Source organism: Trachurus trachurus (assembly GCF_905171665.1).
Source record: "Trachurus trachurus genome assembly, chromosome: 15".
In the NCBI taxonomy this organism is placed as follows: Eukaryota; Metazoa; Chordata; class Actinopteri; order Carangiformes; family Carangidae; genus Trachurus; species Trachurus trachurus.
In genome coordinates this window covers 16,898,188-16,911,208 of record NC_139906.1, presented here as the reverse complement: position 1 = coordinate 16,911,208, position 13,021 = coordinate 16,898,188, and the positions used below count along the sequence as shown (strand labels likewise).

General features: G+C 40.6%; 1 protein-coding gene across 1 annotated transcript; it reads right to left on the bottom strand.

Annotated features, from left to right (window-relative positions):
• Positions 1-1,545: 1,545 nt before the first annotated feature.
• Positions 1,546-7,555, bottom strand: got1 (glutamic-oxaloacetic transaminase 1, soluble). Its single transcript, XM_083988461.1, has 9 exons — positions 7,358-7,555; positions 5,050-5,231; positions 4,832-4,955; positions 4,449-4,561; positions 4,248-4,352; positions 3,955-4,105; positions 3,296-3,461; positions 3,030-3,172; positions 1,546-2,790 (listed from the first exon to the last, which is right to left on the bottom strand). The coding sequence occupies exons 1-9, from the start codon at positions 7,464-7,466 to the stop codon at positions 2,651-2,653; spliced, it is 1,233 nt and encodes a 410-aa protein (XP_083844587.1). The 5' UTR covers positions 7,467-7,555; the 3' UTR covers positions 1,546-2,650.
• Positions 7,556-13,021: the final 5,466 nt, after the last annotated feature.

Genomic DNA, 13,021 nt, shown 5'->3' with positions numbered 1-13,021 from the left:
TAAGACATCGTATATACTGTAAATAGCTTGAATTCATCACCACACGACCATGTACATTCATACATTTAGTACTTAAACGCATGTTTCCTGCATACACCGTTTCCATCTCTTCCCAGTGAAACATGCCCTTTCTCTTGATGTAACCACGTTTTTAAGAATTCAACAGCCTGTGTTTTGATTACATTCAGTAGAACATGCAGGCACATCATTACACAGATAGAGAATTTCATCATGTACTATATTTTCTCTGTACAGTTCATCTCTCATAGTGTCAGTCACTAAAGCTGCAGACACCATTTAAAAATAAGCTAGGGGGTTTGGGGTTTTTGGTTGGTTTTTTTTTAGATCCCTGGGACTTAATGTCCAATGGGCATTGTCAGCATTCTTGAGGAGGGGTAGTTGCTACTTGCATGTTTGTTTATGCTGCTCTTACCTTAGATTTGCCCCCTGTAAAAATCCCTTTTTTTTCTCCATATGCATGCTTATGTAAAAGGATGCATGAATTTGATGATACCAATTTGCATTAGCTTCCCCCTCCCAAAAAGAGGTGCAGTGTGACTCACTGACATCACTACAGTAGATCTTAAATGAAGTTCACAAAGAGAGGAGCTCTGGAGACTGAACTGCTGCAATCGAAAGCTGCTTTTATAAATGTTTCAACAGGGGTGAGGGCTTTAAGAGGAGTAAGGTAAAAAAGACTGTACAAACGGAGGAGGATAGAGGAGTCCAGATTACACCATTCAAAATGTGATTGCAGTAATGAAATGATCTGTTGGAGCCTTCACAATAATACCAGAATTTGATCCTTCCTAATCTGTGAATGGCAGCTGCAGCCGCTGCACGCACAGGTTGGGTTGGACCGTCCCAATCTGCATTGTGAAATCTTGGCAGGTATACTCTACTCAGCACAACGGTGACAGAAAGAGATATGAAAGAGGAAAGCAATATGACGCACACTGACGTCAAGCCACCACCTCCCTTCAAACGTAGACGCACACACACAGGTTGTGTTGGGGACACTCAGTGATATAATTCATTCTGCCTGGTTAGGCTATAGAAGTACAAAGGATACTGCACTGCTAAGCTATTCACATTGACCCCTCTATGTACACAGAACACCCAACGGGAAGTCTTTTGATCTGACAACAGAGTCAGCACGAGAGGATTTGTGTGAATCAGAAACTCTCACAGCCAAATGCTTTCAGAGAATTTTGCAGTTGGTTTACACTTATTTATATTTATTTATATTTGTAAGGAACCGATATATTGTTTGTTTGGGATAAACAGGCAATGTTACATTTTGTAATGTGAAATTCAGATGATTATATAAGCTACCCAAAGATACCAAGAGAGAGATATGAAATATGCTCAACACATGGGAAAAATTAAATTATTAATAAACTGACTGGACGACTATTTTCTACTTTTTGTTTCTGCTGTTTTTTATTTGTCAGACTCCAACTACAAAGTGTGAACACGGAAGTGTTTTTTTAATCGGTTTGTTCTGATCACTCCAAAATATATGACAACAATACAATACAAACATACTATTTATAATTCTTTATTAGAGAAGTTAATTCATGTCATTTCACATTCTGGTGAGGCTGTTTTCATCTTAAATTCATTTGCTAAACACAATTTGACTGTTTCAATAGTGTACCGTGCACAGTGATACATCAGCAAACTGGTTGATCATTAGTGTGTTTGTGCCACTGACATGATGGTCTTACATAAGAGTGCAGACATTCGCTGTGCAAACTTTCTCCGGCAGGTGCCTGACTGAACCAGAAACATCACAACATTCAGCTGACAGCAGACACTGATTCACTCTGGAGTCTCGACACCTGTTTGGATAGCTCAGTGCTATTAGTGCTCATTGAATACAAACTGGAATAAGGTCCATAAATACAAATTAAAAGTGAGGTAATTAGTATAACCCCTTTGGGCAGTAGACAGTATAATTAATAAATTACATACTTCAAGTTAAAAATATCTTCCTGAGAACACTCATGTCTTGTTCATCCAGCAATAAACATAATACAGCTACTTCATTCATGACAGAGGTGGTAAATACTTTTAGACATTTATCAAAAGTTCTCCCTTTGATTAAAGCTACGTTGAGTGGATGTGGTCATATTAATAACTAATAGCCATTCTTACCAGCAGTTAATCATATATACTAATCACTGGGGGCTAAATATAATTGGAAATGTGTTTTTCACTCTTGGAATGGATGAATCTTAAAAGTGTGACATTAAAACATTTTAGCAGGTAGGAGTCAGCACCACTGAGGTAAAAGGACACATACCTAACAGTACGCAACAAGTGGAAAAAGAAAAAGAATGTAAATACGTGACCAACACATAGCAAACTGTAGGATAAATTAAGAACATAATTACGGTACTTTAAGGAATGATTACTAAATACAAATTCCTTCTCACTGGGAGTTTGATGAGAGGATGGAGGGGGGGATCTAAACCATCTTTGAGTCCAGAATGTGTTTAGCTTAGCTTAGCATAAACACTGAGAAGGAGGGGGTGGAAACGGAGCCACTTGTGCGAATGAGAGCTTACATTCACTGTCCATGGGGTGAGGACGGCTCAGGACCGCAGGGGGAGGTGTTGAGAACTGGGGTCAGTGTTAGTGTCGTCTACTGGACCTTGGTGACTGTCTCGTGGATGGACTCGGCCACGTAGTCGATGTTCTTGGTGGTCAAACCGCACATGTTGATGCGACCACTGGCCATCAAGTAGATGTGTTTCTCCTGCACCATATATTCTACCTGTTTGGCTGCAGGAAATACACCAGAACCAGATTTGTTAATTATTTATTAAAACTTAGACCCTGTACAGATCTGTGTCTATGTATCAGATTGGAATGTATCAAGAGATAGTATAAACAAAGAGATTCCTGCTGTGTTGAAGCACAAAAAATATACGGTATATCACTTCTTTATTTTTGCCCGCCGCCCCCAAAAAAAAACAAATATACTTTTTCTATGGGGATGTGTGTGTGGTCTCTGTACTTACAGTTGAGGCCTGTGAAGCTGAACATGCCAATCTGCTCTGTGATGTGGTCCCATGTCCCTGGTGTCCCCAGAGCTTGGAGCTTAGCTTTGAGCTGAGCTCTCATCAACAACACTCTGTCAGCCATGGTCTTCACATTGTCCTTCCTGGGGTCAAACAAAACGGATGAGAGAAACTCCACAACAAATAACACATTTGTCTTTGTATTTATGAGTTGCTCCTCATGCACTGCTGCAAATGTTATTTTTATGAGGAGAGTTTGAACTGACCACTCCATGAAGAGCTCAGGTGAGTTAAGAGTGAGGGCGACAATGCGAGCTCCCTGAGACGGCGGGTTGGACCAGGTGGTCCTGACGATCTTCTCCATCTGAGACAGAACTCGCTTCAGGTTGTCTGCATCACGAGCCACAATGGTCAGGTTGCCCACGCGCTCATCTGATGGGACAAACAGGTCATATATTAAACAATATTGTAGCCATGACTTTATCTATATCATAGGTGGTGACAGTTATATATATCTACATCTGATGTACCTATATAGATTACTGCTACAACCTGTCATATAAATGGCAAAGACTGCTTGTGTAAAACTGCTATGAAAATGACTAAACAGCTCCCCCTCTGGAGAATCTACAACTTGCTAAATGTGAATATTTATTTTTAGCTGTGTGCTGTGTATATAGTATATGTGGATAAAGATTGTATACAAGGGCTAACATATCTTGTTGGTCAAAGTGCAACCATTAAAAAAAAATGTTGCACCACCATCTAGGTTAAAGGCCCCACCCTATATTCTGCTGGTAAAATTAGGTTATATGGAACACTTTGTGGGTGTCATTGTGGTTAGGTACAATCCAAGGAGTGTCACTCTTTATCACTCTCTTTTAAGTGTGTTAGGTTCGACTCGGTGCACCGGAGGGTCACTCACTGTAGAGACCAAAGTTCTTGGAGAACGACTGAGCACAGAACATTTCAAAGCCCATTGAGACAAAGTAGCGGACCGCCCAGGCATCTTTATCCAGGTTGCCTGAGGCGAAGCCCTGATAAGCTGAATCAAAGAAGACAAACAGCTTCCTCCTCTGGAAAAGAACAAATAAAAATGACAATCACCACACTGTGATAATACTGAGCATGAACTAATATGCTTTAATTGATCGCGGTGACGGACAACAAGAATTGTGTTGGTGTGTATTTGTGTGCATGCATGTGTAGCCATGTTACCATCATAACTTCAGCGATCTGCTGCCATTGCTCCTGTGTTGGGTCTGTGCCAGTTGGATTATGGGCACAGGCGTGCAGGACAAAGATGGAGTGCTCTGGACAACTCTGCAGGAAACAGAGGGAAGACGTAGTAATGTAATGTTATCTCATACTGAAAACAGCTGAAATTACTTTAGTAGAGTCTCTATCACACACTCCTACCTCTAAGTCACCAAGGAAACCAGCCAAATCCAGGCCTCTCCTCTCGGCATCCCAGTACTTGTATGGACGGACATCCTCAAAGCCAGCATTGGCAAATACAGCATTGTGATTTTCTAAAACAGGAGGTTTTTATGTCATTGTTTGTATTTCCTCTCAATAAAACACTGGAAATTATTTAATTAATGCCTCAACAACAAATTATACCTCTGATCACGATAGTTGTAACAGGACATTTATTAATAAAACACTCTACTGACATCCTGAGTCTAATGTCTATAGTGAATCAGTGGAACTCTCTGTAATGAAAGAGCAAAGTCCTTGCATTAGGAGCTACTTTCTGTAGTCTGTGTAGTCCGTTGGTGTGTGTGTTTGCATGAGCGTACCCCAGGTAGGTGCAGACACATAGACAGGTGTTTTAGTGTTGTTGCTTCCATTGTAGAAACGCCTGAGGAACTCTGCACCCATCTTCAAAGCACCTGTACCTCCCAGACACTGGACAGCTCCCACCTGGCAGTGACGGACACAAACAGCACATACAGTCAGTTTGAATGGAAACAGATTATGGAAACTGAAACATCAGATGGTCTTTCAGCACACAAACCCTGTTCTCCTGGACGGCAGGACTGTCGTCTCCCAGTGCAATCTTGGAAGCTGCAGATCTGAACTCAGGCAGGCCCAGGATGGGCAGGTACTCGTGGTTTAGCCTGTCATCATGAACAATTATCTTTTCCACCTTTTTCACCACTGGCAAAACCCATGGCTGTCCTTCATCTGTCCTGTAGGCTGTAAGGAACAATTGAAGAAACCAAAATTAAATTTAACATTTTTCACTGAGACTTGACTCACATTAAGAAACATATACTGTATCTTTCAAACAGTATAACCAACAGGACTCTTGACTGCGCTTTTTCATTGTAGGAAACTTGATAGATTTGGACCGGTGTAAAACTGACCCTGGAGTCATCACTTCAAAAGATAAAGCAACAAACATGCACTTTCACCTGTTGTATGCTTTAGCTGGTTGTACTCCATGTCACCACCTGATAAGGGCCTAAGTATACAATAGCCTTTTTATCCTCAGAACAGACTAGAGACCACATGCTCTACAGCTCACTAATAGCTGACAGGCTGGCTGAATATAATTCAGTGTAAGGGTGACTTTCTTTCTCCTCTTAACCACTTTAAAAGTTCTGTCTTAATCTGCCTTGTCAAGGGCTGCAAATAACAATTATTCATATAACCAATTATTCTGCCAAATGGGCCAGTGCATATTCTCATTTTTCCAGGTCATAGTATTTCAAAGGAGGTTAAATCGAAAGCAACTGGACTTAGTTAGTATTTGTCTAGGAAGACGTTTCACCTCTCATCCAAGAGGCTTCATCAGTTCATGTACGCATCTGACCAGGCTGGGACTGGTCCAACTATCTGGTGTGGAGACTCACTATTTAAATAGTGAGTCTACTATTTAAATAGTCTACTATTTAAATAGTAAGTCCAGTTGCTTTCGATTTAACCTCCTTTGAAATTCTGCCAAATGGTTTTAAAATTCATAATCAATCATTTTTGTCTATAAAATGTAACATAGGCCTAGTTGTAAATGTAATTCACTCGTTCCTGAATCCTCACAATTAAGAAGCTTAAACTGGTTTTGTCATTAAATTATACAGCTGCAACAATTGAATAATCAATTATTCTGATAATTGAATTAGCAGAATACGTGCTCATTTCATATTCACCGAATTATTAAGTAAGCACCTCCTTATTTCAAGCTCTAGACATGCATTTTACATGATGTGGCACAAGACCTAGGGTGGCCTACATTTCCCAGCTGCCCAGTATCTGGTGACTATCCGCAGTTTGTGCCGTGCAGAGAGAGAGGGGGATTATCAGGCCTCAGCCTAGCGTACTAATCATGAGACTCAGGTAGCCTCGTCCTGCAGAAATACTGCCACAACAGACCTAAGCAACATTTCTGACACTGTTCCTGTCCTGCGATGTTAGCAGCAGCAAGGATTATTACTTCAGATTAACACAGAAAACAGTTGAACTGAGGGCTGAAATGTCACTTGTTTCCTTCAGGAGAGAGGCAGCCAGGCCTAAGCCACACATATTACAACTCCTGCCACTAGCCTGTTGTTGCACCATGAGGCAACAGTAATCCAATTGACTGGCTCTAGTCCACTCCATAGCAGAACAGGTTATTTCTGCAGAGTTGAGGCAAGAGGAAGAAAAAGAGAGGGGACCGGTGAGGACAGGAATATAAAGGACTCTACTCTGTTACATGATTATATAACAATGAACAATCAACAAAGTTGCAATCAGTACTTTGGGAGGTGGGGGTGGGGGGCTGGAACAATCAGTTGTACTATAAAATCTCAACAGGGTGTGATGAAATAGAGCAAGCCGATAGTTATCTTCACAATCTTCCTGTGCAAGTGATTCTGTTCTGGCTATAATAAATCACAATGACTATAATAAACGTTATCCAGAAGCTACAACTCACAGCCACCTGTCTAACTTAGTATAACTACTGTAGATATTTAACAGGTGTTACACCTAAATATGTGTAACGTAGTCCACCAGACTGACTGCATGTTAATGCTGCCAGGCTTTGTGACCACATCTCCACATCAAGTGTATAAAATATACTTCGATAATGATGAACGTCTAACACCAGAGTTTTTAATCACTAAGTTATCTGGCATTATAATTTCGGAAATGTTATGTTGCTTCAGAAAAATGGTGAGAAATAAACGCAGGTCACCGGCTGGAGCTAAGTTACCTCTGCTGCTAGGCTAACTGTTACCGTTAGCTTAGACCGAGTGGTTGCTCCACGATACCGTTACCATGGCTAACCAACATGGCTGGCGAGCTGACAGTCGTTCAGCCTGGACTGTGGTTCAACTCACCTCCCACTCCGAGGTTCACCTTCTTGGGGAATTGGTCGTTGTTGAAATCCTGCGACAGCTTGAAGACAGCCACGGGGGCTGCCTGAGGGACTTCACAAAACACCGACATGGTTGGATAAACGTACCGACTTCACTGACACTGTTGCAGGATACGCGACGAGCAGCAACCGATCCAGTCAGCTAACTTACTGGGATGAAAGATGCCTTTCACCTTCAACTTGGATTTTGGGGAATGTGAAGTGGGTGTGACTGGATTTACCAATAGAAATCTAGATGTGTCCTCGAGGCCAATCCCTGCGCTGATTCCGGTCGGGTCAAAGTTAAAGAAAACAAACTCACCGGAGGTTTTGACCAATGAATGCTCGCGTAGGCTGACTGACAAATGTCACAACAAATGTCCAGCACTGGGAGTGGGTGGGTCGTGGATTTTGTTGCAGTACAGGATATCACCACAAGATGGCGCCCCAACCTTGTTAAAGATTGCATCAAGAGATACCCAGTAGGCAAAAAGCAGAGCCATTGATGGTATGAGTTTGTTCTGCAGCTTTATGTTTTCTATTCATAATAAAATAATACTCAACCAGAGCCTAATTCCTATCTAACATGGCTGCGTCTTTCTAGGTAGAAGCTCTGTTACAGAGAGCGAGAGCACCCATCTTATCACATACATCATTTGAACTCAAACAGCACACAGAGAGCACAATATTTGAGTGAGTGCATGTAAGGTTGTGTAAATGACAATATGCAAGGATCTTCATCTGTTCTGTCCTGAGGGCCTCTGCTGAGCTATGGTGTAAACATGCCGGCTCCTCTGTACTCTCCCCACAGCTGTCTGCAGGAGCAGGAGTGGTTGATAAATGAAGGCCACTCCACTCCTGCTCTACATCTACCAGGAGCGTGACTGTGTTGGAAAGCTTTTCAGGCAGGGGCTCAGTGCTGGCTCTTAAGGTTTCTCTCTAGTAAAGACGCGCCGTCGCATGGCTCAGCCTAGTTTGTGTGATTAAAAACCCATGGTGAAACACGTTAATATAGTCCCACATTTTGATAACGGGTATTTTATAGGACAGTTTATAACTAATGCCTTTCAGCGCTGGAAAGTAACAAATGTAATTCAGAATTTTAAACATTTACTGCCTTACATTTATCTGGTAGCTTTACTTAGTATAACCACAGATACTCGTTAATCTGCATGTATTACACAGAAAACGCATGATCAGATGATCAAGTATGCATTTATAGAATATAAAGTAGTTAAAATTTGCTCTTTTACACGACAAAAATAAAATGTCTTTTACATGTTACTGATTCTGCAATAATAATTCCCAGCTGTAATAAATATAGGCTAATAGCCTTCTGTACAACAAGCTATTTTAAATTATCAGAAAATTGTATTTAAAAGTAAGTTCTTACTGAGTTTTAATTGCATTGTCACTAAGATTTTGCCTTTGTTGAATCTATGAAGCATAGTGATGGTAGAATGCTTCAAATATCTAATGTTTTTTATTAACGTTTAAAAAATCTGGACTAAAAATGTGCCAGTACCAGTGCGGTTGCTTATAGTTATGCCCTCTGGATGTTTGACTTTCACTGTGCAGAATGATGTATGAGCAGAGTTAAGCTGTTTTCACATTTCCAGATGAGAGCCAAACTTTCCCTGGTCTGACCTTCTATCTCAGTTTAACATGTGAACATATTATGTATGATCCTGTCACATTACAGCCAGTTTGGAAGCAGACATGCTTCAACATGCAACACATAAGCGTGATCTGGAAACTCGAATTCAGCGCACCTAAACCAATAATAAATTAATTCATTCAAGAGTCCCCCTCTTGAATTAAAGAGGAACTATGCAGGATTTGTAGCTTGTGGCTACATTTTTACCTCAATTAAAAAGCTTAGGAGTAATTGTGATGGTTTAATAAATGTCTTAACTTGTTACGAGGGAGAATGGAGGCTCTCTGTCTTCAACTGCATGTCACTTATTGCTCTCTTGGCTGAAAACCAACCTTGTAAGATCAGAGCCTCCGACCCTCTTGTTTATGACAGATAAAACTACACAAACATACGTCGTAACATTGTATATGTTATATAACATTATCTAGCTCTATTGATTGATTTCTAGCTGGCTTCATTGTAAACAAATGCACATGGCCGAGAGGAGGGTTAACAACACAGAGGAAAAGTGACCGGACTTGCATACTGTAGTTCCTTTTTAAATTCATATTATGTCCAGCTGGAAAAAAAAATTTAATTAACTAAATTAAAAATATTCATAGTAGCCTATCTTTTTTTTCATTTGATAATTATTTAATTAGTTGTATGGGGAATCAAATGTTTTTGTCCAAAACTTTTTTGTCCAAAAAATAAATCTTAAACACAAAGTTTAAACCCATGTCTCGGGGGGAATCATTAATGCTTGATATTTAATGCTTGTATGGCATTAAGAGAAGGCTATTTCATGGAAGTTTATATAGTTAAAGCTGAACTGATCAACGTTCCTTACTAACACATCATTCATAGTGACAAACTCTGCACTTCCCCTCATCTGTACAGAGTGTTTGAGCATCTTTTAGCTTGTTCTTTTGGTTTTACATGGTTTACCAGATTACTGTCTTGGTCCAATCTCATCACTTTCATCAGCATTTCTTTCAGCTTATTTTTTCCCCCACTAGATTGTGGAGACTGACAAAAGAAAAGACACAGTAATTATTGGATGAATAATCACCAGGCAAGCAAAAAAAACCTAATCTTTAAATGAATGCCAATAGCTCAATGTCTCCTGGATGTGTTACTAGGGAACTGTTTCTATTGTTATAAAGAAACAATACACCAGTGGTGAGGTAACATCCTTTCCAATTCAAAAAAAAAAAAAAAAAATACTGCATCAGTTTAGTTTGCACAACAAATTCCATCAGGCTTAAAATTCATCAGTTAGTCTTACTTATAATCCACAAATGAATGCTCTATATTAAAACACTGTAAACTCCTTTAAAATGATTCTTTAAAAGAAGAACCAGTAACCAGTAATCCTAACACCAGTTATCATACAGCACTAAGTTACTATTTTCCCCACCCGTTTTGTCCCAGATGTTACTCACTTTCCCCATACCTGTTACCACCCCCACTCATCTCCTCGCTTCACTTTGACAGTAGATGTTTTCATTCTTTCCGACCAGGTGAGGGTGTCTAGCATGTTAGCTATCACTGTCAGCCCTGCAATTATGGGATTTGAGCTCCCAGAACAACGCTGCGGGGGCCAGAGCAGGGTTTGGTGTGTACGTAGTGGGGAGGCCCCAGGGCCACGGTCTGGACTGTGATGTGAAGTGTGAGTCAGAGCAGGGAGTGACAGCAGTAGCCTCTGGCAAGACAGTGCCCACAGGGAGAGTGTGTCACATCTAGATGAATGCATTAGTCAGCCAAACATTCACAGGCACCTTTTCTGCATTTCCTTGACATTGATTTGTGGAACATTTATTTTGGCATCTACTAGCAGTGTAATGCAAATATATGACAAAAATAAAGTTGGGTCAACAGGGTTTCTTTTATCGTAGTGTTTTCATTTTGCATGCAGGTTATCGTTGCTGCTATAGGACACTGACACAGGAACACACAAAGGCACACATTCAGGCACAAGACAGTCACATTCCAGCTGTGGTATCACTGAAACACAAACAGGAGCGTGTGCACACACACACTGCTGCACATTCCTAGGGGGCTGTTGCAGCGTTGCTCACATGTTGCAATGGCCTCTGCGTCTCTGGGTCAGAGAGTTCTGGTGAGTGACCACCTTTTTAGCTTCCCGCCTTGTTTGTTTTCCAAAGACAGTGTCATCAATTCTCTAACAAGGGACTAGACACAGCAACAACAAAGAGCACAGGACCTCCCTGTTGCTCCTTGTGTAGTCCAGTGACTGATGGAGCATGCAGGCAATAACAGACATCGGCGCTCTTGTGTGTCTGACTTCATTCTGCAGCAGCGCATACGTGTGTATGTCTGTGTAAGCTTGTGTACATACCTTTATGTGCTCCATTTGATTATCATAACATGAAATCAGGTTTGTTTTGCAGTCAAATGTGAGACAAGACCAAGAATATGGTGCAGTCTGTTGACCTGGACATACACGAGTAAAGATAACTATCCGAGGGACAACAGTTGCCTGACGAGTGTAATAAGATTAAAGGCAAATGTAAATTATTGAGATAATACTTATAATATAATAACTTTGAAAATACAAAGCATCACCATCACCTATATTCCAAAAGTATGAAAACATGACTGTCAATTGTAACTACATGGTATACGAAGCTAAAAAATCATTACATTATATCACTACATCAGCTATATTGTTTAGTGTACTCTACTCTGTAATTTTGTTTTGGCTGCCATTGCAGAAAAAAATGGAAGGAGGGTCCTGAATGCTTTTGTAGGAGTCTCAATTTATTCCACCTTGACTTTAATAATCAGCATTAAACTGCATTTACAGTATAAAAACACTTTTAAGTGTGTTACAAAGGAGTCAAACAGAAACGAAAATAACTATTTTGTTTCACCTTCAATTAATTTTGTTGTATAATGATTGTATTTATAAGTTGGTACAGCTCAAATAGTTGATCTTCGAATTTATTTTGATCATACTTTTTTTGACAGGGATGATAATACCTACTAAAACCTGCTTGTCACTCACTGCCTTTCACAGATATGGCCTTTTCCCCATAAGGCTGGGTGGAACCACAAACACAAGGTCTACACTTTGCTATTCTAATTGATTGATGTTGTCTTTTGGCCAACTCAGGCTCTCCAGGCCTCAGCTTTATACAAATATGCATGCTAAGAAACAAAGACAGGAAGTGGAAGACTCATGTCTCAATTTTACCCCGACTGCTTTTTTTTTTTTTTTTGTCTACATGAAACAAACTGCCACAAAAATGTTGGGTGACAAGAAACCCCACCGTGTCTTTCATGATATCTAACGATGTCACACTTTATTAATCTACACAGAGGAGGTTATCTGATTCCACTCTCCCATTCACTGGGAGGTCAGAGTCCAGGGTCGGCTACAGAACAGGGACTCGATATCTTTATGAGAGCGGATGCCTGCCAACACTGTGGCTTGGACCGAAGTCGTCCAGTTGAAGGACAGTCTCCCAGTGTTTACACCAACATTCAATGTCAATACAGTAATACCAACGGCCATTGTTATGAACACAACAGCAACACTGGACATCGAAACTGAACCGCTTGGTATTTTATACAGAAACTGTTTACAAAAATATGAAACTTTATTCATGAAGAGGCCGAGTTTGGCCAAAACAAACTGTCAGATTGATAAAGACGCCACCATGGTTGCTGGAGAGACAGTAGCATTTTCCCCTCAAGGATGTTTACCCCTGAAGCCAGGATGCATGCATACTTTTATTTTACAGCAACATTGTCTTTCCCAAGAGAGCCATTACTGCTTTGGCAAGTTAGAGAAAGTCCCTGCAGCAGCAAGCTGAACTTAATTCAACCCTCTGATATTTTTAATACTTCTTCACCAGCTCTGGCCAAGTAGGACAGAACATACAAAGCAGCACGAGGGAACATTCAGGGCCAACGCATCCTTTTCGGTGAAAACCCGCCTCCCTGCAGTGTCTTTATCTACGTGCACTGTGTGGCAGTGGAGAG

Excerpts from the sequence above, each read along its gene's own strand:
- got1 (XM_083988461.1), bottom strand. The coding sequence starts at position 7,466 with ATGTCGGTGTTTTGTGAAGTCCCTCAGGCAGCCCCCGTGGCTGTCTTC. Across the intron at positions 5,232-7,357 it reads GGTGAACCTCGGAGTGGGAG|CCTACAGGACAGATGAAGGA; the intron begins GTGAGTTGAACC and ends TGTTCCTTACAG. Across the intron at positions 4,956-5,049 it reads CTGCCGTCCAGGAGAACAGG|GTGGGAGCTGTCCAGTGTCT; the intron begins GTTTGTGTGCTG and ends CGTCACTGCCAG.